The following is a 26,659-nucleotide window of genomic DNA, read 5'->3' as shown; positions in this document are numbered from 1 at the left end:
CTTTAGTAATCCCCTTTTTAGCTTAGTCTCCATAGCCCCTTTTCATGTCTGACATCACCCCACACTTTTCTTCATCACACCTCCAGCCTTTAGCCTCATCTCCTTTTGTGCCTTTGCTGTCTCTCGCAGAACGTCCAGTAGTGTTTGAAGTTCCTGTGGCTACAGCTGCGCATGTGGTCTTGCCATGTTCTTCAAGCTCAGCATGGGCATCCTGTGTGTGGCACCAGCCCAGTGGAGTGACTGCACTCACCCCCCGGCGGGATGGACTGGAGGTGGTGGTGACCCCAGGGGCCATGGGCGCTTATGCCTGTGAATGTCAGGAGGGTGGGGCAGCCCGTGTGGTAGCAGCTTACAGCTTGGTATGGGGCAGCCAGCGAGATGTTCCGAGCCAGGCCCACACAGTGGGGGTGGGACTGGCAGGCTTCTTCTTGGGGGTTCTCGCAGCATCCCTGACTCTCATTCTGATTGGTCGGCGTCAGCAGCGACGGCGACAGAGGGAACTTCTGGCTAGAGACAAGGTGGGCTTGGACCTGGGGGCTCCACCTTCTGGGACCACAAGCTACAGCCAAGACCCTCCCTCCCCCTCTCCTGAAGATGAGCGGTTACCGCTGGCCCTGGCCAAGAGGGGCAGTGGCTTTGGTGGATTCTCACCACCCTTCCTGCTTGATCCTTGCCCAAGCCCAGCCCACATTCGGCTAACTGGGGCTCCTCTAGCCACATGTGATGAAACATCCATCTAGAGCTGGGCAAATGACCACTAGTGTATAAGTGATCACTGGAACAGAGTAACCACTGAGATGCTGGGGGTCACTGGGCCTGGAAGACCATCCCAGCCTCTGAGTTCTCTTTGAGTATGAGTCATTACTTGGACTTTAGTATCTGTTCTCTCTGAGCTTGGATGGGCTTGGGGCCAGACCTTTGCCTGATTCCTGATTCCCATGAGAAATCAGAACTGCTTTCTGCAGCAAATCAGGGCTTCCCCCTAACATCTGAACCCCTGTAACCCTTCATCCCTGGCCCCCTATCTTGGGCCCATTAGTTTTGGGGATGGGGCACAGGGCATAGTTATGACTTTGCTTTCTGGTTGGAGCCTGGCCGGAAGGAAGAGCCCTGGAGGTGGTTGGGGCCAAATGTGCACTGAGTCCTTGGGGTGGTTCTGCTTATTCTTCACGTTTATCTGAATCTGTGGGGAGTGCATGATCCCCATGTTGCAACATGGAGTCTCTGCCCTGAGATCTTCCCCATCTCAGTTTCCCTTCCATGAAAGAGTACATGTAAATACATGGTGTTCATAGGAGACCTGGCCACATGTGCATGAATGACTGGGACGATGCTTAGGAATATTTATGAGGGATGGGGAGGGAGAAGATTGGAATGGGGGCGTTGCCTGCAGAACTTTAGACCCTGTAGCCATAGAGGAATTACTTTCCTTTCTAAAAGGAACTGAAACACTGCCCCTCTCCCCATTGCCCCACAACCTTACTCTAAATTTGAGTAGAGAAAAGCTCCTAAAGTGACCTTCTGGGTGGGAAGTACACATGACCCCATCCTTTTCTTTGTTTTTACCCTCTGGCTGCCACCACTGCCATGTCACAGCTGCTTTCTCTGGCTAGAGTGTAGGCTGTACCCCATTTCCTTGGCTCCCATTAAAAATTAACAACATTCTAATGATTAGGGAACAACAGAAGGGGAACAGTCATAGGATATATGAGCAGTATAAAGATACGTTTGCAATCAGTGACTACTCAGGGTGATACCCTTGTCCTAAAGCAGGAGTCCCCCCTACCTGGGGTCCATGGACTCCCTGAAATTGTATGCAAAATGTTTTTTGTACATGTGTGTCTGTATGTCTCTGTGGGGAGGTCTTATGGCTTTTGTCAGATTTTCAAGGCTTTAACAAAGTTAAAGGACCACTGTCCTGAGGTTACTGCACTGAGGCCAAGCTAGGATGGCATCATTCTGTGGCAGCTCTCCCTGGCCTGGCCCTGCCTGGAACAGGGTGATTTGCTGGAACGGAGTTACCACTGAGATGCCAGAGGTTGCTGGGTCTGGAAGACTGTTGTGGCCTCTCAGTTCTCTTTGAGTCTGACTGACTTTGGCCAGTCCCTGGACTGGTAGCTGCTGGAGGCCTTCTTGTTTCTCCAGTCCCTGGAAGCTGAGCTCTATGTGTATTTGATGACATTGTCAACTCTTACCAAACGTCAAGACCTCTTCCTGCTTGACCACTCGCACATGGCTCTAGGCTTCTCCTGCTGAGTCCCGGTCTTGGCCTGTGAATGTGCCTCGTTCATCCCTGGTGCTTGAGCCCCTCAAGCTCCAATCAATGATCCAGTCCTTCCCCTTTGAAGTTTTCTGCTCTACTTTCCTTGGCAGCAGCCTGTGAACTACTGAAAAGAGTCCCCTTGGGTTTGGAATTATCAGTGGCTTTGCCACTAATAAATGAGTGATCTTTGGCAACTAACCTAACCTAGGGACATCAGTTTACTCATCTGTGAAGTGGGGATAATAAAACCTACCTCAGGGTTGCTGCAAGGATTAAATGAGAAAATATGTCAACAATAAAGACCTGTCTGTACCAATAGATGTTGTTATTGCAAAAATGGGCTTGCTATCCATAACCATATAGCTTAACTATATGATAACCATGACATTCATAGGCCGGGCGTGCTGGCTCATGCCTGTAATCCCAGCACTTTGGGAGGCCGAGGCAGGCGGATCACAAGGTCAGGAGATCAAGACCATCCTGGCTAACATGGTGAAACCCTGTCTCTACTAAAATACAAAAAATTAGCCGGGCGCGGTGGTAGGGGCCTGTAGTCCCAGCTACTCGGGAGGCTGAGGCAGGAGAATAGCGTGAACCCGGGAGGTGGAGTTTGCAGTGATCCAAGATCACGCCACTGCACTCCAGCCTGGGCGACAGAGCAAGACTCCATCTCAAGGAAAAAAAAAAAAAAAAAAAAAAGATAACCATGACAGTCGCAATCATATTAAGCCTCACTCAGTAAAGGACAGTCATTCTTTCACAGATGTCCTGTTCTGGGTCACCTCTGCACAGCTCATAGCTGCTGGTTTCTAGGTTTTGGGAGGCAGATCTGTGATTTTTATAATCCTCAGACCTGTCTGACCTTAGTGGCCTGAGATCCCTTTGTATAGAATGGAGAAAGGCTGTGTGTTCTTTGGTTTACCCTCAGCCTATCTTTCAACCCCACTCACTTGAGGTTATGGCCTAGTTCCTCTTTGGGGGAGGAAGGAAGGTGGGGAGATGTCAAAGGGGACTGGGCTTCCTATGGGGAGTGGGAGAGAAGAGTTTTTCAAGGAGGAGGGAGACCAGGGCTCTTATACTCTGAGCCACTATCTGCCTGCTCTAATCACCTAGGGCCAGGCACCAGACAACTAGGGATGGCCTCTTTACCCCAAAGCCTGCTGAAATTACTCAAACTAGCCAATCCTAAGTCGGCCTACCCTGCCTCACTCATTCCTTCCAATGGAAACCACAATAAGCACTCTTGCCCATGTTTTCCCTGCTCCCTCTGCATCCCGACTGACCCTGGTGCTTCCCCATGTGCCCCCTGTATAGTGTGCTTTGCCTCCTGTTTCTAGGAACCTGTGAGTATAAACTTCCTCGATGACAGTCATTTCTGTGTCTGTGTGTCTTACTATACCTTATTAAAACAAACCTGGGTACATTTTTAAGACAGCAGGGATTCTCTGAAGATTAATGATTGAGAAGGATGATTGGACCTGTCTAATCAGGGAGGCTGAGGCCTCAGGCCTTCATTAGGCACGTTGCATGTTTGTCAAGTAAGGGCCATTAATCACCTCACATGGGTTCATCTGAACTCTCTGCCTGCCCAAAACATGAGGACGTGCCACCCATCCTCAGCACTCTCAAGACACACTTAAGTGTGTTTGATGCGTAAGCTCCAATTCCTTCCTCCATAAGAAGAGAGAAGGCAGAAGTGGCCTTCCCCGAGGTGAGGACGGGGATGGGAGTTTTTTCTTTGAGTGATGTAGACCTATGCCCTGCTTCCATGCCACTTCCTCAGATGTGACAGACCTCTGCTGGGATGGAATGTGTGTTTGCTGGAGACAGCTGTGGCATAGAGGATTGTGAGAAAGGGTCCCCATGCTTGGTGTGGAAGGAGGGAGCTGCTCACCCTCTGTATGGGCTGGGATGAGGAGCTTCTCAGCGGCAGTCATAAGAACCAGAGGGTTTTCTGCCCTTTGCTGGGAGCCACATGAGCCCCCTGGATTCATGTGGAATTCTTGGGAGAGGGGTGACCACCCTCAAGATGGCTGAGATCAAATATCTCATCAGATGACTGGACGCTTAGAATCGGGTTAACTTGATTAAATAAATAAATAGAAATAAATAGTTTTTGTACCTATGAGTTTGTGGAGAAAAATTCCTGCCCACTATACTAATGTCAGCATTTCTAAAATGATCTGTCTGGAGCATATGCGTGATGAACCTACCTATAGATAGAGCAGAATAGCTGTAAATGGGGTGGAGTTGAGTGAGCACCAAGTGCCCAAAATGAAGAAAGAGGACCTCCCTCCAACCTTTTGCAGGAGTCATCCCCCTAATGCAACTTCTCCCCACACATATCCACCAAATTAACTTTTTTTTTTTTTTTTTTTTTTTTTTTTTTTTACCAGACAAAGCCTATGGTTTCATCATAATAATATAGGTCATCATAGATTGAGATTGCCTTGTAATTCCTAGGTAAACGTCCTTGGAAAAAAGGGAATATGAACCTACAGGATTCCAGTCAACAAAATAAGGTGTCCACATGCTACCTTTACAAAGATTTGTAATACAGCTGTCATTAAGATCTTTGCTAGGTAAGTTCTTATTCTACTTTGGGCATTTATTGTGTTACTAGCCAGGGCAGGCTTTGCTATGATGCAATAACAATCCCACACTCTTAGTGGCTTAAAATATTTGTTACTCATGCGCTATGTCTATCCTTGGTAGTCACTCGGGAACCAAGGCTCAGGGAGGCTCCATCTTGACACAAGTTTCCATGATTGTAGAGAAAGGAAAAGGGAACTTGGCTAACCATAGGTAGGCCCCTAATGTTTTTGTCTAGAAGTAACATGCATGATCACATTTCAATGATCAAAGCAAGCCACGTGACTATGCAAGTTCAAGCAGATGGAGAAGGGCTATTATAGCCTTGTGCTCAGACCACAGTACTAAGCATTTGTGCCTAAAGTATGGCCACAGGGTCAGCGCGGTGGCTCGCATTTGTAATCCCAGCACTTTGGGAGGCCAAGGCAGGCAGATCACTTGAGCCCAGGAGTTCCAGAGCAGCCAGGGCAAAATGATGGAATCCTGTCTCTCAAAAAATACAAAAGTTAGCTCGGGATGGTGGCACATGCCTGTAGTCCCAGCTACTTTAGGAGGCTGAGGCGAGAGGATGGATTAAGCCTGTGAGCCTGGGAGGTGGAGACTGAAGTGAGCCATGATCATGCCACTGCACTCCAGCATGGGTGACAGAGCAAGACCTTGTCTCAAACAAAAACAAAAACAAAAATTATGGCCTCAGACCCTTTTGCTAGGACCAAGAGCTGCTGATGTCCTCTTTGTTTCTTTATTGAAGGGAAACATATACTAAATCTTTGCACTCATAAACTCACTCACCCCTCCTATCGAGCACCTGCTACTTCCTCTCCTTTCTTCCTTCTCCATGGAGTACAGTGAATTTCCTTTTAGAGAAATGGCGACTGGATATTTTAAAAAATACCTGGGTAAGAAGGGCTGTTGAATTAGGGAGGACTCGTGGTGACAGGGTTCAGTAAAAAGAGAAACTTAGTGTCTCACTTAGTAGAAAAGATAAGGAGTAGTTATTCCCCAGGATTGCAAGAAGGGCCTCAGGAACTGAGGCCTTAGCCACTGGAATCAGTGTTAATGCCACCAGGATTATTTTTCTTCCATTAGTCTGTCATCTCTGCATGTTCTGCTTGCTGGAAATGGACATATTCCTAGAACTAGGAAAGACGGTTGCCATCTTTCCTTCACATTCTCTTAGCTCTGTATGTTAGAGACAAGACTTCATCTTTAGCTCCAATCCAGGAATCCCAGGGAAGGACTCTGATTGGCTCAGCTTAGATCACATGCCCACACTATACCAATGACTGTGTGCAAGGAAATGGATACTATGATTGGTCAGGCCTGAGTCAAGTCCGTGCCCAGGGAGGTCAGGATTAAATTGTCAGAAAGAGGGACATGGTTAAGTTGGCTGGGCAAATAAAAACCACAATTACTGTAATTTACTATAGCTGTCTTAGAGTTAGATATAGACTGTGACCTTTGAAAACTAAATAAGATTGGAGAAAATTTTTGCAACCTATCCATCTGACAAAGGGCAAATATCTAGGATCTACAAAGAACTTAAACAAATTTACAAGAAAAAAATAACCCCATCAAAAAGTGAGCAAAGGATATGAACAGACACTTCTCAAAAGAAGACATTTATGCAGCCAACAGACACATGAAAAAATGCTCATCATTACTGGTCATCAGAGAAATGCAAATCAAAACCACAATGAGATACCATCTCACGCCAGTTAGAATGGTGATCATTAAAAAGTCAGGAAACAACAGATGCTGGAGAGGATGTGGAGAAATAGGAATGCTTTTTTTTTTCTTTTTTTTTTTTTGAGACAGAGTCTTGCTCTGTCACCCAGGCAGGAGTGCAGTGTCGTGATCTCAGCTCACTGCAAACTCTGCCTTCCGGGTTCACACCATTCTCCTGGCTTAGCCTCCTGAGTAGCTGGGACTACAGGTGCCTGCCACCACGCCCGGCTAATTTTTTGTATTTTTAGTAGAGACGGGGTTTCACCGTGTTAGTCAGGATGGTCTTGATCTCCTGACCTCGTGATCTGCCCGCCTTGGCCTTCCAAAGTGCTGGGATTACAGGCGTGAGCCACCATGCCCAGCCGAGAAATAGGAACATTTGTACACTGTTAGTGGGAGTGTAAATTAGTTCAACCATTGTGGAAGACAGTGTAGGGATTCCTCAAGGATCTAGAACTAGAAATACCATTTGACCCAGCCGTCCCATTACTGGGTATATACCCAAAGGATTATAAATCATGCTACTGTAAAGACACATGCACACGTATGTTTATTGTGGCACTATTCACAATAGCAAAGACTTAGAACCAACCCAAATGTCCATCAGTGATAGACTGGATTGAGAAAATGTGGCACATATACATCATGGAATACTGTGCAGCCATAAAAAGGATGAGTTCATGTCCTTTGCAGAGACATGGATGAAGCTGGAAACCATCATTCTGAGCAAACTGTCACAAGGACAGAAAACCAAACACTGCATGTTCTCACTCATAAGTGAGAGTTGAACAGTGAGAACACATGGACACAGGGCGGGGAACATCACACACTGGGTCCTGTTGGGGGGTGGGGGGCTGAGGATGGAATAACATTAGGAGAAATACCTAATGTAAAAATGACGAGTTGATGGGTGCAGCAAACCAACATGTACCCTAGAACTTAAAGTATAATTAAAAAAAAAGAAGAAGAAAAGAAAACTAAATAAGATAATGTTGTTCCTTCCAAATGAAACCCTTCCTATCACTTCCCGTTACAATTAGAATGAAATCCAAATCCTCTGTTCTGATTTACAGAGCCTTACATGTTAGGACCTCTGTCCATCTATCTAAACTATTTTTACTTTCCTCTCACTCAGGAGCAACAACCACACCGACCTTCATTCAGCTTTCTAGATACACCAAGCTTGTTCCCAACTAGGAGGAACTAGTTGTTTCCCCTGATCTTTGCAAGTCCTTCTGGTCAGTCAGGCTTTATCTTAAGCATTGCCTCCATAAAGAGGCCCACCCTGATTACTCTGTATAAAGTAGCTCCCAGTTACTTCCTATCACATCCTCCTATTTTAATTCTCAGCATAGCATATCATCAATTTGTATTTTCTTGTTTGCTTATTTTAATTATTTTCCTTCTTGTCAGATTGCAAACTCCATGAAAGCCTGGACTATGGCTTTTTTGTTCACTGTTGTATCCCCAATGCTTAGAACAGTAAACAGTGCCTGACACATAGTAGATGCTCAATATTTATTGAGTGAATGAATATAGCCATTGCCTAGCTGACCCACTGGGTAATGGAAAGAATGCAGGTCCTGCTGAGAGGCCAACACCATCCACTGGTCAGTACTCTTATAGGAGGCCACTTTGCTCCCAGCTCCTGTGGTTCTGCAGTACCAAGTGGCAGCCCCTGGGATCCTCTGCTCATAGGCTTATGGTTTTCAAGGGATAGCTTTAGGGTGTCCTTCTCCTAGACCTCAAACGACTTCTCCCTGTCTGTGTTCCGAACTCCATCCTGGACCCTTCTTTGCTTTGGGTCCACAGGTAGGTCCTCTCTGCTCTTTCTTTCAGAGTGAAAGAATCAAAGTATCCCTGGAAGGCACAATACCACTTTGCAAGCATAAATTCCCTAATCATAGTTGCCCTTAATAATAATGCCCTAAAATATAATCATGTGCTAGATATGATGTGGGCATTGAGCTAAACATTTTTTACATCAAACTCAATCTCAGAAAGACTGGTGTTGTTAGCCACATTGTTGGCCAGTGAAACTGAGGCTCGAAGGAGAAATAACTTGCTCAGGTCATACAGTTAGTTTGTAGCTGAGTTGTGACTAAAACCCAGTTCTCTCGGATTCCAAAGCTTGTGCTCAGAATCCCTGCAGTGTACAAAGTACCCAAATAGTGCCCATTAGAGATCAACTTCCAAGAACTGGGTCTTGCCTTCCTAGAGTGGAGTGGTGTTTCCTCCTTCACTCATTGTTCATTTCATATATATAAAACAGAACATGATCATATTTCAATACGTAACTTCTGTACAACCAAAAATTAAAACACCACAGTAAAATAAATGAGAAAAACATGGTATTTCATTTGCAATACTTGAAAAAATGTTAACATTCTTAATCGTAAATGAGCTCTTAGAAATCAGTAACAAAGAGACTAACATTACAAGGGAAATGAAAATAAAAGAAACAGAGGAAAATGAAATAACACAAATGGTTAATAAGGTGATATGAAGATGATGTAGCTTAACATTAATAGATGAAAAAGCAATTTCTTTGTAATATTACATTATCAATGATCACAAATACAGAAATCTAACATTTGTATAGAATTTTAGGAAATAGGGAACTCTTAAACACTGGGAAAATTTACTCCAGTTTTGGGAAATTTAGTCAAAATTTAGATCTTGTATATACTTTGCCCTGGCAGTTCCAATCTGTAGGAATTATTCCAACAGAGTAGTTGGACAAATTGAATTTTATGTATAAGTATGTTTCTTACATAGAAAATCTATAGCTAATTTATCACCTCCAACTACTTATGTATCAATTAATTTTAAAAAAATAGATTGGGGAGTGTTCATTAAATATTAATTTAGGTCTATTTAGGTCAGATTCTGGGCTAGATTCTGGAGACACAAAAGTGAATAAGACATAGTCCCTGTCCCCTTAAAGCTCATAATTCAAGGATAGGCAGATGAGTAAGCAGACAGCAACACACTTTGAAAGGCGCTATTGTTAAGCTGTGTTCCAAATCTGAGGAACCCAAAGATACCTCATTCTACTGACCTCTCTTCTTAACTAGCAGCTTGAGAAACAGGTTTGGGATGCCAATGAAAGCATTCGTACCACCTAACCAGACTCCCCTGAAGCTACTGAGACAGTCTAATGTAGTGTAGTCTAGTGAGACATATACATGCCTCATTTTGTCTTTTGTGTGTATCAAATTTTACATAATAAAACACTTTAAAATAAGATGTTTTTTCTGTCTATGGAACCAGAAAAAAACAAGAAAAAAAGGTTGGTGACCTTGTCAAGGATTTGTGGAGAGTGGGCATTCTATACTATTGTTGGAAATGAAATTAGTACACACTCTATGGAGGGCATTCTGGTAATATCTATTGAAAACTTTAAAGTGTATATATCATTTGATCCAGTAATTACACTTTTAGAAATTTATTTTAAGGAAATAGCAGTATAAGTGTGCAAAGACATACTTCTAAAGATTTTTATTTTTATATTAATTATAAGCCTAAAATGTTGGGAAAAAATCAATTATTCAACAAGTGAAATTTGGTTAAATAAGCTTCAGTATTGACATGAAAAAATGTCCACATTGTTAAGCAAAAAAGGAGGAAACATAAGAAAGAGAAAAGTGGTCCCTGACAGATAGGAGCTGGCCTGGCACTTATAGCCAGGCCTCGGTGTTTTCCTATTGAACATAAAGGATTTCATAGAACACCAACATCAGACAAGGACACTCCGTGCTGATGATGAAGAAAAAAATGAGATCACTCTATAATCATGTCTCAACACAGGCAAAACAAGAACATTGTCCAGACCACAAAATGACCGAGCAGCCTCCAGTCCTGGCTAATAGGAATGACTGCTGCTTCTTTACAAGTTCTTCATTGGCTTTAGCCTTGCAGCAGTCTTCCCTCCTTCCGGATGAGAGTTATTAAGATACCCACACACAGAATTACCCTGCTTCCTTAAACCCTTCTGCAAACCCCCTAGCACAAGCCTGAGTCCCATAATAAGTTCTTTCTAACACCCTCTTACTGAAACACCCCACAGTTCCCCATGCCATGCATTCTCCCCCAGAGCAAAGAGTAATAACCCCAACTTGCTTGACTACAGGTGTGTTCCCAGTGATCTTTGGCTGGACAGCAATGACAACCAGTACTATCTTATAATCATTTGTAATAGATAATGTATTTCCACTGTTATAAAATTGTGTGGCATAGCACACAACAAACTGTTAGCAATGGTCACCCCTGATGAGGGGTTTTACTTTTCATTTACTGTCTTATTTATTTTTATTTTTTACAATGTGCATGAATTGAGATAGAAGGAGGAGGACGACGAAGAGGTGGGGAAGGAGAATAAGTGAAGGAAAAAAATGGAAGAATGAAGAGAAATGAAGATGGCAGTGGCAGCAGCACTAAGACATGTTTGATAATGATGTTATTAGAGGATCTTTATGTTCTTTAAATATCTATAATTAATATGCATTACACTTGAATATGAAAAACAACAGTTATTTTTAAATGAAAGGAGATTGTGATTTTTCCAGAGAAATACAATATGACTATTCCTAATTTTTTATTTTTGCAGTAGTGAAGTAGGGATCTCATGCCCGACTAACATTGAACACAAGTTTGAAGACTTTTGGTTTTCTAGGTCCATTGCAGTATAGTTAGATGCAGTAGGTGTCACTTTTTCCCCAAGAATAGCCTGTTGCTAATGCTGGTGGAAGTCTGCTCTGAGCTGTGCCCAGTTCTGTCAATTATCTGTCTTCAAGATTTGCCTAATCTCTAACCTTTGAGTAATGTGTACTTGTAGTTTTCCTTCCTTCTGTAATTTAGATCCATGATCCAATCTAGATAAGGGAAATTACTACACATTCTTTATTCCTTTCTGTAGAACTTTCACATAGCCATCCTATTAGATTTTCATGGTCATCCAAAGTGCTTCAGGCAGGTATTATTGGCTTCATTTTAGGGATGAGGAAGGTGAAGTTCATCAGAAAACTGAAGTCATTAACAATTAATTGGTCAAGGTTTCTTTCCCCTCCATTAGCTAATTCAAGAAACAAGGATATAGGCAGCAAATAAAGCACAATTTGTGCTTTAAATATATGAATATATATTTACTGTTGTAAATATATCAACTGTAAAAATACATTCCCATCAGTTTCTGAGAACTACAGTACAAATTATGAGAACTGACCATGCTGCTCGTGTACTGTGATTATGCTAAAGCTTCCGGGGATACATTACATGGGGGAGCCCTCTCAACTTTGGACAAGGTATGCAGCCTCCAGAGGTCTGGGAGTTGTTCGGAAACACCTAGGCATCCTCGGGGAACATGCTGAAGGTGACTCATGTTTGCATGTGTGTGACTTGGGGTTACGTTATAAACATGAGGTTTTGTGCCGAGTGGTAATATCAGATGCAAAGGACTGTTTGCTCCCTCTTTTGGAGGTCTCATACTTTTCCAAACCTTGCATATTATCAATTATCAGGCAATCATTTCCTGAGGCCTGCCACATAGCTGCTGCTTTCCCTTTCCTAGTTTGCTTTTCCTAAAACGTTTTGGAGTTAGAAATCAAATAACCAAGCTAGGTGGAAATGAGTATAACGTAAAGTTTTCCCAGGTTCAAAGTAACTATTTGAAGGCATTTGTATTTGTGCATTAATTCCTGGTTCATAACTAAATTATGGAAAGGAGACACTGACTGATAGGAAGCTGGTTCTGGATAGATGAGGGATGATTATGCCAATATTTTTCAGAGTCCCAAGATGATCAAGGCCAGCTTTGATCTCAGTCTATGAGTCACGCTGGACGTATATATGGCTCGGTCACTCCGTTGCTGCAGCCATCGGAATGCTCCTGTCTGGGGTGATGGTGTCCAGCCTTACGGAGTGGGCCTGACCACCCTCCGATGGTGTGGTGGGCACTGGGCCAGGAGGGAAGCTGGTGGGGTGTGGGGCAAGTACCAGGCAAAAGAAGTACCAGGCTCTGGGGGCAGACTGCTGGATTATGACTCAAGTTGACGCAGGAAGATAACAAATCCAGTCCTCTCTCCAGAGGAATTGAGACCTGGGAGTGGCCTTCTCACAACTTCAGGGTGCAGGGTGGAGAATAAGTAAGGATCAGATGCACCACACATACGAGCAGCTTGTGCCAGGCAATGTGCCTAAGATGAGGTGGGGAAAGGCAGACACAGGGTTCATAAAATGTGGCCAACAGAAACGAGGTAGCAGAATCCACCCAACTAGCCGTCTGAAATACAAGGCAGGGACCCAGGGGAGGAAACACATATGAGGGACATTTAAGATCCCGAGAGACCTGGGATGAGGTGACAGGACCTGGTATGCTCTGCCTATGACCTTCAGCCCCATTGTGGGGCTGAGAAGCCTGGCATTTGGAGGCTTCAGACTGCCACAGGGATCTCCAAATTCACCCACTGGGGAGGCAAAGGCTTCTGTTGGATGTGTTGCAAGGAGGAGCCCTCTTCACTCAGGCAAGGTGGGCAGGCTTCAGAGGGCTGGGAGTTCTTTGCAAACAGCTAGGATAGGGCTAGGACTGGGTATGGGTACTGAGGACAGGGGCCATGGTTACCTGGGAAATCAAGCCCAGAGTACGCTTTTTTGGAACCCACAGATCTGAGGCTTCTGTTCAGAGGGGCAGGAACCAGGCAGAGCAGACCAGCTTGGTTTTTCACAAAGGTGGGAGTGAGTTGGAAAGTGGCCTTAGGTCACAAACACTAACCACTTTAAGAGAAATGCAGCTCATCCCACTGATCTTGAAATGAGTTTTGCATGTGCACACATGAATGTGTTTATTTGTGGGTGAAAGAAATTTATCTAAAAAATTACATACATATGCTTGTAATAAAGCATTTAGGACATGCTGAAAAGTACATAAAAATAAGAATCACTTCAAAACCCATAGGCCAGAGATACAATCTCTAAATATATTTTGGTGGATTTCCTTTCAGACTTTTCTCTATGTATATATTCAACATAGGGATATAAATAGATATTTTAAATAAACACAGTATGATACTATTTTGTAAACTGCTTCTTCCATTTGATACTATATCTTGGGTACTTTTCCACAATAAAATGTTATTCTATATCATCATCCTGCATAGGATTCTATTGCTTGATATTTCTTATTTTAACTAACCTTCCATTGATTAACATCACATCATTTGAAAATAATACATTTGTTTCTTTCTTCTCTTTCTTATTTCAGCATGTTGGCTGGAACTTCCAGAACTGGCCCAGATAGAACTCATTCTTGACTTGAACCTGATTTTATAGCAGTGCCTTTAGTATTTCAGCACTGTTTTTCACGCTTCCTCTTGGTTTTTAATAGGTTTGTAATAGAGAGGGAGTCTTTGCGTTACCTCTAACACTAACAGAGTTTTATATTTTTCTTTTAAGAGGATAGGATGGATGTTGAATTATATCAAATATCTTCCTAAGCAGCCAGTAAGATGATGGTATAGTTTTTCTCCTTTAGCCTGTGAATGTCCTAGTGCTGAAGCTGCGTTGGTTCCAAAGGTCAGCCCTGTGTTAGTGGTTTCGCAGATCGGGAAGGGGAAGTTGCTGCTTTTGAAAATATTGCAGAAAAGATAGCATGCTTTATAACCTGTGCTACACCTGCTCTTTTTAACCGTAAATCAAGGAAATCGTCCTCTATCAGTTAATAGGGTGTTTCCTCATTTTTTTTTATAGCTACAGTGTTCCTTTGTGTGGTTGTGTCATAGTTTGTTTATTCAACCAGTTCCCTAGTGATAGATATTTGAGGTGTTTCCAGTCTTCTGCTACAGTAAGCAACCCCATAAATCCATTATTTTGTAGGTGTGTGGATATACTTTAAAGTAAATTCTCAGAAATGGGACTGCTGTGTTAGAATGAACCGGGAAGCTTTCAGCCTTTTAGAGATAGATTACTAACAGATAAACTCTGATAGACTCAGGTAAACAGAGTTTAGACAACTTGGCTATAATATATTCCTATGTTTGATAAAACATCTGCAGACAAGACAGTTGAGCCTGGAATTGTTGCACGTGTGTGTGCATGTGTGTGTGCGTGCTTCTTTCATACCTTTTATGCTTCCTTCTTGATATTCATGCTCTCTCATAGAGATTCACATCCTTCAATCTCTCATTTTTTTTTAATGCACTTAGATTTTCCAGCACATGATGGAAGCAAGGAAGGTGATAATCATTGTTAGACACTGAGCAGCTTGGGGCCAGACACCTTGGCAGGTGCTCTGAGTATATTATTTCGAACTCTCATTTCAACCCACACCAAGAGCTCTTTTGAACTCTTTTTACAAAATGAGGAACCCAGAGCTCAGTTTGCTCAAGGTCCCCAGCTAGGAAGTAGTAAATGCAGAGTTTGAAGCCAAGTCTATCTGCTCCACAGCCATATCCTCTTTATTAGCCACACCCATCCAGGATTTTTCCCCCAGCGTTCCCATTCCCAGTCATTCCCAGCTAACAATGAGTTGGGAAAGACTGATGCGCGGTGACATGTCCTAATAGTTAAAAACAATACCATTCAGCTTCTGGCTTATTCTTTTAAATAACAGCTCTATGTTGCTATCTTCATTTTGATGCCAATCAGGTAAAATTAACAAACACTTGTGGAACATTTTTCAGGTGGAAAGCATGGGGCTAGTTGCTGTAGGGAATACAGAATTGTAAGTCAAGACTCATGCTGGACAAGCTGAAGCTTAGTTTTGCCAAGCAATATGTACATTGACTGGTTAATGTAGCCTGTTTCTTTTTAGTGCTGAATAATATTCTATTGTCTGGATGTGCCGCAGTTTATTTATCCACTCACCTCCTAAAGGACATCTTGGTTGCTTCCAGGTTTTGGCAATTATGAATGAAGCTGTTATAAACATTTATGTGCAGGTGTTTTTGTGGATATGTTTTCAACTCCTTTTAGTAGATACTGAGGACTGTGATAGCTGGGATGAGAATTTTTTTTTATTATTTGAAATTTTGTTTTTGAACAAAAATGGTTTTTAAGGAATAAAAAGAGGAAAATTGTTGTGCTGGGATCTCTGCGTGTCTCAGCAGGTTATACCAACACTGTCCACACTAGCATCAGACAACCAGCCAGATGTGAGCTGAGTTGCCTCCCGTGTAGCTGGGAGCAGACTCAATTGCAGAGCTGGTGTCTTATACTCGTAGAGCTCCTCTATTCTCCTTGAGCCTTCAGGCTCTGTCTCCATGCTTCTCACACAATGGTCTCCTTTGCACAACCTCAGAGCACAACAGTGCTTCTGTTCTGCACAGAGCACTCCCCTGTCTGGATTTTCATCCTCAGCCTTGCTTTTTTCTCTCCAAATGCAGCAGAGCAGTTGGCTCACCTCGTCTTCCATATCCTCTACCCATGGATTTCTGTTATCCCTATTCCCTCATCCCTACAACCCTCAACAGAAGTAATTCCAAATCAATGAATAAAACAACTGGACTTTGTCATATAAAGGGTAATTCCTCAAGAAACAGGACGCTGTATTAAACTCTTTCAAAAGAGTAAATGAGTTACCTTTTATATGACCAAATTGCTTTCTAAAAGGACTAATCCAAGTTAAAGTGCCAATTTAAAAGCCTCTGAATAAAGCCTAAGAGAGAAGTACATGGCATGGACAATTGACAAATATAATCCAAGAGCAGGAAGTAACCAGATATGAATTGTGAGATGCTGGGAATTCTCCCGAAGTTGGTGCCAAACATACTCATTAAACTTGATACTGTCTGTACAACGAAAGGGCACAGAAGGGAGCAGTAATACAACACAGGGTGCGATCCAGGAAAATATCTTATTTATAGAAGGGTAAGGCTGTAAGGGACTGAGAGCATACAGGGCCACCCTAGTCTCACAGCTGAGCAAATTCAAGGAAGCCAGGGCCCCACCCAAAATCAAATCTGAACCTCTGCCACCTAGTTTAGCACTCCTTGCCCATTTAGAAGGCATTCTGAAGTGATTTTGAAAAAATATTTATTAATTTCTTTTTTGCAAAGTTAAAATATTCACGATTTAAAAATATATATATAAAAGTTTGTATACTGAAAAACATCTCTCCTGCCCCTTTTTTTTCCTTTTTTTTTAAATTGAGACAGAGTCTCACTCTTTCGCCCAGGCTGGAGTGCAGTGGTATGATCTTGACTTATGCAACCTCCACCGCCCAGGTTCAAGTGATCCTCATGCCTCAGTCTCCCAAGTAGCTGGGACTACAGGTGCCTGCCACCACGCCCAGCTAATTTTTTTGCACTTTTAGTAGAGACGGGGTTTCATCATGTTGGCCAGGCTGGTCTCAAACTCCTGACCTCAGGTGATCCACCCGCCTCGGCCTCCCAAAGTGCTGGGATTACAGGCATGAGCCACCGCGCCCGGCCCTGCCTCTCTTATTAATTTCTTCTGTACCCTTCTAGTGTTTCTTTGTGAAAATACAATCAAATATAAAAATGTGGGAAGGGGGTGAGGGATAAAAAAACTACAAGTTGGGTTCAGTGTACACTGCTCAGGTGATGGGTGCACCAAAATCTCACAAATCACCACTAAAGAACTTACTCATGTAACCAAATACCACCTGTTCCCCCAAAACCTATGGAAATAAAAAATATTTTTAGAAAAGAAAGAAAAAATTAAAATGTTAAAATGTATTCTTATTTCCATTATTTTTTACATAAACAATATATCAAGGAGCTCCTTCCACATAAGTGCATAGAAAGTGTCCTTGTTCTGTTTTAAGTTATTGTGTTGTAAGGCTGAATCATAGTATATTTAACTAATCTCTATTTATGGACCCTGGGGTTATTTCTAATCTTTTGCTGTTACAACCTGTGGCGTCATAACTAACTTTGTACATACGTCATCTCATAAGAATGTGTATCTGTGGATTCCCAGAAATGGATTTGCAAGGTCAAAGAGTAATTGCATGTGTACTTTTGATGAATATTACCAAAATACTTTCCCAAAGGCCTGTACCATTTTGCATTTCCATGAACAGAGTAGAAGTGTGCCTGTCTACCCGCAGCTAGAGTTAGCCCTTGCTGGAGATCTTTCTTTCCAGGTTATAGTCTTCTTGGACTAAGATTAAATTCTTTCATCTCTTGAGTACATCCTGGGAGGCATTAGTCCTGAGGCATGCTGGGTGACATGGAAAACCAGCATTGACTCAAGAACTTGGCATGGCTAGAGCTCAATGTATAGTCCAGAGTATCAGTGTCTGTCACCCCAGATTAGCTCTTTCTTGCACTTCTCTTTGAGAGGCTGTTGCTTAGAATAGCCTTGAATGTTGGGCAATCAGGTGATCAATTCTAATTTTATCCTCAAAGTAATCCTGGGGAAGTGAGGGGGCAGATATGACTTCCACTTGACAGATGAAGAAGCTGAGGCACAGAGGGAAGAGATAGCACCCTCTTACTGCCCTCTTCTCTTCTGAGATGAGCCCGAGTTGTAAGATTGGGGTCTTGATGAACTGGAGAGCATTTTGAGAGGGCAACACTTTGAGGTGGGGTTGCCTCCTGCTGGGGAGGTGCAGGTCATTCAGAGGGAGTAGAGAGCAGCACATTGAAGGCCACTCCAGGCTCCAGGCTTTAGACAGAAGAAAGAAACAATCTTTAGTTCAACTTTGATCCCTAGTTTACTTGTGTTCTTCATGTTCCTTTGAGCCAGGGACTGGACTTCATTCATCTTCGTACCTGGAACCTCTAGGATTAGCAGGGCCAGGGCAGGAGTACAAACAGAGGATCCCAGCCCCCAGTCTTCCCCCTTCTCTTCCTGGCCCTGGCTCCATCCTGCATCTCAAAAAGCCCTGTGTACTGGCCTCAGCCACCCCTCAGGCCTGGGAGTTCACTCACAGGCAGCAAGGTCCCCTCTCCAGACCCAGAGAAGATACTTGTCCAGGCCCTGGAATCAAGATCAGGACTGTTTGGACAGGAAATTTCAGGGTCCCAGGTACCTGCAAGATGGCCCAGAAGGAAGTTTGGACTCCAGATGGGCACATCCCTTAGGGACCATAGATTTCCCCAAAGAAGAACCCTCTAAAACATAGGTCCTAGGTCTAAGAGTGATGCTATGGGAAATAATCCAGTTAAATCATCAATCTGAAGGGACTAGACAGAGCTGGAAAATCCAGGTATGAAAAAGCTAGATGCAAGTCAGAGAAATCTGTTCATAAGAAGGTTTTAAATGGGGAGAAAGGAAGCAGAGATTGTAGGAGCCACATGAGCAAGAAAATACAAGTATGATACATATTATGGGATGGGATGGGATGCAGCTATCATAGAGTTGGGGTACATTGTCTTATAGATGTGCATGGAGCTGGCTGTAAGTGGGAGCTATCCTTTTCCAGACAGCAATTCTTGTCTTCTGTCCTTTACTTAGAAGGCAGAGGTATCTGTAACCTCAGTCACAAAAGTCCTTCCCAGCCTGGCTGTCAGGTCATTTTACTCCATCCAGATTCAGGGGACCCTGCCTCAAAGGATATCTGGTTAGGTTTGTTGAAACAGAACCTTAGCACAAAGGCCCTACTGCAATACGAGTCATGCCAAATCCATATCCACTGAGAGGTTCCTTACAAATATAACTAAGTACAAATACCTCCAAGAAAGTCATGCCATGGTGAGTTTTCCTTTGACTATCAGTCCTTCCCACTTGAGAGCGTATTCAATTTCTTCTCTTCTGTCAGGTATCCTAAAACATCCCTGTTGTTATTTCCACTTCAGAGGGTCAGAGCCCCCACCAGCAAACCAATGCCCAATTAATAAGTAGCAGTAGTACCAGGTTTCACTGTGTTTGGTCAAATCCGCGTAAGCTCCATTTTGCTTTCTCATGGAATCACAGACTCCTGAAGTTTGAGGGAATTCTTTTTTCTTTTTTTTCTTTTTGTAGAGATGGTGTCTCACCATGTTGCCCAGCCTAGTCCCAAACTCCTGGCCTTATGTGATCCTCTTGCCTTGGCCTCCCCAAAGTGTTGGGACTACAGGTGTGAGCCACTGTGCCCTATCTTATTGAGGGAGTTTAAAGCCTGGTGCTTGAATGCTGTCAATAACTGAGGTAACTTACAAGGTAGCCAAGTTTACCTTTGAGCTACTCCAAGGGGTCTTCTTTAGGTTCAGCTGAAATCTGTCTTTTCCAATTTTCCAATCATTGGTCCTCATGTCACCCCTTGGGGTACACACAGAATATCTCCAGCACCTTTCCCAGCTGACCCAGACTATGGCCCACTTTACTACCATAATCCATCTGAGTCACCTCTGTGGATCAGATGCCTCCTAGGTTTTCAGCCATTCTCCACATGACATGGCTTCAGGAACTATCCCCTACACCCACATGCTGAATTTGCAATGCCTCAGGGGGACCTCCAAGTGAAGATGCCATATAGGGTTTTGGATAAATAATCTGACATTCAGAGGGAGGACTAAGATAATGGGTATAGATTTGAGAATCATTAGCTCATGTTGGGGGTGGTTGAAGGTAGTTGAGGTCACCTATGGAAACTGTAAGATTAAGAGAGGATGGAACCTGGGGGAAGATGGATTGTTCAAGAGTAAGTGGAGGAAGATAGAGAAGCACATGAGACATGGAGAAGGAGCGGTCGGAGAGGCAGGGGAATGACCAAGAGAGTGTTACCATAGAAACTCAGGGAGGAGGGTGTTCAAAATAGGGACAGCAGTGATGTCTAATATAGCAGAGGCCCAGGCATTTGTCAGCTTCTCAGGAGAAGTGAGAATGAAAACTAGAGAACATAGGGCTGAGGAGAGAATGGGAGGGCAGAAGTGGAGGCAGGGAGTGAAGACAACTTTTTGAGATGCTAGCTGGGAAGGGGAGTCAAAGGAGTGCCATTTGTGATTAGGGTGGGAGAGACCCGAGCTTGTTTCAATGCTAATGGAAGGAGCCAGGAGGAGGATGAGGTGGAAGATATGCAGAGAGTGGGAAGAACACCACGGCTGATGTGGTCTTGAGGAAGAGCGTTGGGGGCATGAAAGGACAGTGGAGGGAATTATTCTTAAATAATCTTCAGAGAGAACAGATAATTCACAGAGGGGGAGGAAAGGCAATGTGGATGGGCTTCAGAGCAGACATCTCTGAAAGAATGTAGGGGTAGGGTAGAGGGCAAGATGCCTAGTTTTGCCTTGACGTAGTAGATGAGGTCATCTGTTGCCAGTAAAGGGAGCAATGGTAGAGTAAGGGTCTGAGAATAAATACCACATGTTGGAATAGATTCCCCTGCTCCCCACTAAATGATATGTCTCCTGCCTGACCCTGAGTAGCACCATGGCTCCTGCTGCCCCCTACCCTGTCCATGGCATTGGATCCAACCATTGGCCTGAATGGGACCTCAGTTTGTTATCTTCAGCCTCGCAGGCTAGATTGCTGATTAATACTCTTGTTGTCCAAACTCTTCTCTTAGATAAGGCAGAGCCTGGGGGTGTGGGAGGGATTCTTCCAAGTGCTTTAGAAGCATTAAATCATTTATTCCTTAAGCAATCATACAAAGTAGGCAGTAGTGTTATCTCCATAAAAAAACTGAGGCACAGAGAGGGTAAGTAACTTGCTCAAGGTCATTCAGTTGGAAGAGCAGAGCTATTCCAAGATTCAAATCTCAGGCACTGGTTCCAGAGACCATATTCTTAACTTTCTTTAGTAAGAGAAAGTGAAGGTAACATGCAGAACAAAGGACAGAAGGAAGGTGAAGAGACAGTTCTAATGGTGTTTCAGTTCCTGGTTCTTGTGCTTGAGGTCTCTGGAGAATTCCTGGTTCCTGCTTTCTTGAGGCTTAATTCTTCAGTTATTCATTTGATGCTGTGAGATACCCCAGTGTCATTCTAGTAAAACATGAAATTGGAGAGATTCAGCTAGAGGTTCTGATGCATTCCTGGGACACTCAGCCTTCAGTAGCCCCTGATATTTGGGGATCTCTGATGCGTGGGATATGGCTTAGCCAGAGGGGAATGTGTAGCACCCCAGCTGCCTTGCTTGTGGGGGAGGATGGGGCTGTTGAGGTTACTGAGCTGGACCGGGCATGGGGGTCTCCATTGTTCTGGCCTTGCCTTTCCTGGATTCCCCCACACTCCATCCTATTGAGGTGATCGCTGGTTCACCGGCAGAGATGGGACACTGTTTATCAGTTCCTTCTGGGTTTCCCTTCCTTCCTTACCCAGCCTGGGACCCACTAGCTATTTCAGCTACATTCTGATCAATGAATCCCACCTTGCTCTCCCTGCGCACCTGTCAGTGTCAGGCCATCTCCCAGTCCTGAATCAGCCCTACCATTTATTTTCTCTAGTTGAACTCAGCTATAGAAAATTCCACAGCCAGGTTGACTGGTTCCAGAACAAATTTATGATTTCCAACCTCAGCTGTGTTCGCAATGCTGCTAAAAAAAATCTTTTCATTCAGTCAGTACTTTTCAGATACCCCATGTCAGTTGCTCTGAGCTCTCACCATGCTCCATGAGTCCCTCCCCCAACCTCAGCACCTCTCGTTGTTTGTAGCCTCTATCTTCACAGCTGGGGGCAGGGGTGAGATGCATACTGACTGAGTAGTTGGTGAAGTGGTACATGCTGTGCCTAGAGTATGAAAAGAAATGAAATTGGAGGATCCTCACATCACACTATGAAATCTGTGTCACTTATTTCAGTTCAGAGATATGCAAAGTCACTGAAAAGAAGCAAATTGGATCCCAGGCCTGGAGTATGGCTTCAACCTATCTAAAAAGAATGTATTCATTTACAAGTGTCTTGGGCAGCCTGGAAGCCCAGGAAAAAGGTAATCCCAGAGATCAACCATTCCAGCCATTGAGCAATTGCAATTGATCACACATACACTCATGGAGTTCCAGTGGGACCCCGATGAGAAGGTCATTGTGGTAAACTTGAGCTTCATAATGCCGCAGCTGCAGCAATTTGGGGAACACTGAAATCTCTCCATGGCTCTTCTGAGCCTCTCAAAAACATTTAACACAATCATCAGGATTAGGGACCTGACAGCCAAGAGGTAAGTTTGGCAGCCCTGAGGCATTTGCTTTTAACAAGCTCCCATGATGATGTCAGCTCCCCAATTTATATCTCTAGCCCTCTTGCTTGAACTTCAGACTATTGACAGCTGTTTACGGAACATCTGCTTTTGAGTGTTGAAGTGACATCTCAAATTCAAGATGACCAAAACTTAACTCCTTCCTCTGTCCTGAAACCTGTTCTATCTGCAGTCATCTCCATTCAGTTCATGTTTATGGTACAGCTAAAATTGCTCATCAGCATCTAATGAAGCAACGAAGCAACTTTGTCAATCAGAAATTGTTGTTTTACTTTCTTTTTCTTCCATAAACTTACTCTATGGTAGTTCTTTGGTTAGTAGTGGACTTTGAACTCTTCCTGGGCATCTCCAGGCCTGGTCTCTCATCAAAAGGCTGATCTCATCTAATTAGGGCCTGAGGACTGCAAGGGAAGGAAGATCAAGGGGAATCCTAGAAACCTGGATTCCATTCAGGCAGGAAAGCAGATTGATGATCAATGGCCTGGGTTCATGCCCTAGCTCTGCCACTTACTGCTTGTGAGACTAGGAAAGTTATTTACTTTCCAGAAGATTCATAGATCAACCTAGGGGAGGGGGTGTTGATTAAATGAGAATATGTATAGTCACTGGTGCATAGTAAAAGCTCAGTTAACTACTGGTAGTAATGCTTTATCTTAGGATATTCTGAGCTAGAAATAAAGTAAAAAATGAAATTGATTTGGGAGCCTAAGGAAATTATCCTGAAATGCATAAAGAGAAACACGTAAAATACTCATTGAAAAGCTGAAATGGAAAATGGTCATTTTCCCATAGATATTGGTGGTTCACTTCATAATTCTTCCTGAATTAATCCTTTAATTCAGCATGTATTTATTGAGCATTTACTATATGTTAGGCACTGCTCTAAATGCTGAAGAAAAATCAGTGAGCAAAATAAGTGAAAATCCCTACATTTCTGAAGCTAACCTTCCATTGGGGGTCATATATTGAACAAAATAAATAATACTACGGGTTGGAGGAAAGGAGATGATTCATTTGGAGTTTTTAAGTAGAGTGATCTGGGACCCTAACATCATCTTCTGAGCTGGGGGAAGATACAAAAAAATCTTAAAATATAGTCCCAGCCTTCCAGAAATGCACATTTTGGTTAAGGAAATAAGACAGCACTCACATGCCAATTTTGGTGATAGAACAAACAAGGCATTATTATGTACATGGAGACAAGCAATGTTCTAAAAGGTCAGAGAAGCTGGGGAGCAGGAAGGGATGCAGCCCAAAGACTTGTTGGCATGAGTGGTCTGGAAAAGTCTCCTGAAGGGAGTGGAACTTAGCTGCGAAATAGTGAAGCAAGTTTTCTTCCATCCTTCCTCCCCTCCCGTTAGCTGCTGGGAAGCAGCTTGTGTTGCAATGGGCCAAAATGAAACACTAATCTTGGCCTTTTCCAGGAAGAGGCTGTCATGGGGAGATGCTGTAACAGGCACAGAAAAACAATCACAATAGCTTCAGTGGATCCCCACGTGACCTGGCCAAATTGGCTGGAGAGGGAACAAGTCTTTCAGGTCAAGCTCAGGCTTTGGACTCAGTAGGAACCAACCCCTGCAGGGGTTGGTAACACCTTCTACTTCCAAATCTTTGTAGCATGAAAATCCAAGGGGGCCACAGATTGCTCTGAGTTAACCACGAGGAGCTGCCAATAGGAGGGTCCTTTTGCATCTCTTTCTTAAGGCTTTGCGTTTGTACCTGTACTCTAGAGATGTGGCCAAGCCCCACTTGTGGTCTGTGTTAGAGGAGCCCCAAAGAACACAGACACGAACCTTGGGGGTCGTAGCCAGGTGCAAAGTAGGGCTTGAGAAGAGTGAGTTCTTAGTACCCATTTTAGCTTAGACTGCACAGGGGAGAAGACAGGCAGGATGTGTGAATCAGGAAATAGATTGGTTCTTTGGGCCTAAATGAGTGTCAAATCTCCAAAGAGTCAAGTACATTAAATTCACCCCAGCTTGATGAGGTAGGTGCTAAGTTTTTCTAACAAAGTAGATGTTTGAATAATTGGGGCCTTAGATGAGTCACTATAGTAGACTGGGTATGGAGAAGGGCAGCATTATTGATCTCCTTTTCCTCATTCTCCATGTAGAATTGCTACTAGAGTCTTACATTTATTTTCTCATGGCTATTTGGCCTTCAACTTGAAATAGTATCTAGTATGACTCATGGGTTGGATAAAGATGTCAGCCCTTGTAAAATATTGCAGTTACTTTGAAAAAAGGCTGGAGTTCTCATCTGGGATCCCTTCTTACCAGCTACATGGCCTTGAGCAAGTTGATGCATGTCTTTCAGGCTGTTTTCTTATCTGTACAATTGGCTAGTGTAAACTTCATGAGGTTATTGTAAGGGTCAAATTAGATAATGCATGTAGAGTATAGCACCAATAATTGTTTATTGTTATTACTTTTATTATCTAACCAATTGGAGATGAGGAAAAGTAATTATTAGGGGACAAATATTGTATAACGAGCCGACACAAGAGTGAGTGGAAACTGTAACTTGCCTACCAATGTGGGCTGGATTCACACTTAGCCAGACGTCTCCAATAATGCTCCCAACCCTAGCAGAGCCCCAGTTGCCCTCTGAATGGTCATGGATTTGTCCCTTCCTATCTTCTCTGCTTCTCCAAACCCGGCCCCATAATCCTGACCTTCATTTCTGCTAGCCTTGGAATCCTATGATTTGCCCTGCTCTTCTTCAGTTCCTCCCAACACTGCAGATGTCTTTGTTCTCCTATGCGTTTGGTCCTCCTCCTGCCCCTCAATCCAAGGGTCCATCAGTTTCATGCAAATTAGGATCATATTCTCTTCATGACCACTCATCCTAGAAGGGAAAGCTTGCAAATGTGCAGATGGGTTTGGCATGAGGGTCGGTATGGACAGAGAAGTGTATTTATTCAGTCCAACATTTTCTAAATACAAATTACATTTTTAAAAAAAGGAAATTAAAATAACAATTAGATATCATTTCCCCATGGCAAAGGCAAGCAAAGAATGACCGTATACCCTGAGTAGGTGAGGAATATAATTTGATAACATCTTTCTGGAGAGCAATTAGGCAATGTATTTCAGAAGTATTAACATTTTCACATTTTCTTTATCCTAGCAATTCCACTCTTAGGAATTTAATTGAGAATAAGAACAAAGATTTACAAGCTTGTCATCACAGTAATTGCCTGGAAATAGTGAAAAAATTGCAAAAGATCTAAGTATTCAAAAGTAGGGGATTGGTTGAGTAAGTAGAGACATCCCTGCATAGGTTTACTCTGTAGCCATAATGGATAATATTGAGAAATCTATTTATGGTCAATGAAAGATGTTTGTCATATATTATCATATAAAAAGCAGATTATAAAGCACTATGTACAGTATTTTACAATGAGTATTTAAAAACTTTTTATTTTTATAGAAACAGGGTCTTGCTCTATCACTCAGGCTAGAGTGCAGTGGCACAATCATAGCTCATTGACGCCTCTAACTCATGGGCTCAGGTGATCCTCCTGCCTCAGCCTCCTGAGTGGCTAGGACTACAGATGTGTGCCACCCATGCCTAGCTAATTTTTAATTTTTTTTGTAGAGATGGGATCTTGCTATTATTGTCCAGGCTGGTCTTGAACTGCTGGCCTCAGGCAATCCTCTTGCCTCAGCCTCTCAAAAGCACTGGGATTACAGGTGTGAGCCACTGGGCCTGGCAATATTTGCACATTTTTAAAGTTTCAAAAGATATGTACCAATTTATACACTAGTATCTTGGTGTTTGGAGGTTACAAATTATTCTCTATTTTCTTTTCTTTTTTTTTGTATATTTTCTGATTCCTTTATGGTTAATGTGAATTAGTCATGTAATTACAAGCCATTTTAATTTGCATTAAATTACTAGTAACACATTTTAGGCTTTGGGAATTCAAAAATGAATAAGAGAAGGAGAAATAACATTTACTGATTTTTTTTTAACATTTTAGGCAATGAGCTGAATCTTTTGTAT

The 26,659-nt window shown here is 43.1% G+C and overlaps 1 protein-coding gene across 4 annotated transcripts in view; it reads left to right on the top strand.

Annotated features, from left to right (window-relative positions):
- Positions 1 to 11,131, top strand: part of SEMA4F (ssemaphorin 4F) — a 36,372-nt gene extending 25,241 nt beyond the window's left edge. For 2 of the 4 annotated variants that reach the window (XM_054474843.2, XM_054474842.2), the window contains 2 exons: positions 4,727 to 4,845; positions 10,927 to 11,131. In XM_054474843.2, coding sequence (XP_054330818.1) covers positions 4,727 to 4,818 — 92 coding nt within the window. In that variant the 3' untranslated portion in view covers positions 4,819 to 4,845; positions 10,927 to 11,131. Of the gene's footprint in view, positions 1 to 129; positions 2,582 to 4,726; positions 4,846 to 10,926 lie in introns of those variants that run through there. The other 2 variants (XM_054474841.2, XM_054474840.2) reach the window with 1 other exon arrangement.
- The last annotated feature ends 15,528 nt before the right edge of the window (positions 11,132 to 26,659 follow it).

Source organism: Pongo pygmaeus, chromosome 12 (assembly GCF_028885625.2).
Source record: "Pongo pygmaeus isolate AG05252 chromosome 12, NHGRI_mPonPyg2-v2.0_pri, whole genome shotgun sequence".
NCBI lineage: Eukaryota > Metazoa > Chordata > Mammalia > Primates > Hominidae > Pongo > Pongo pygmaeus.
This window is presented reverse-complemented; position numbering and strand designations above follow the sequence as displayed.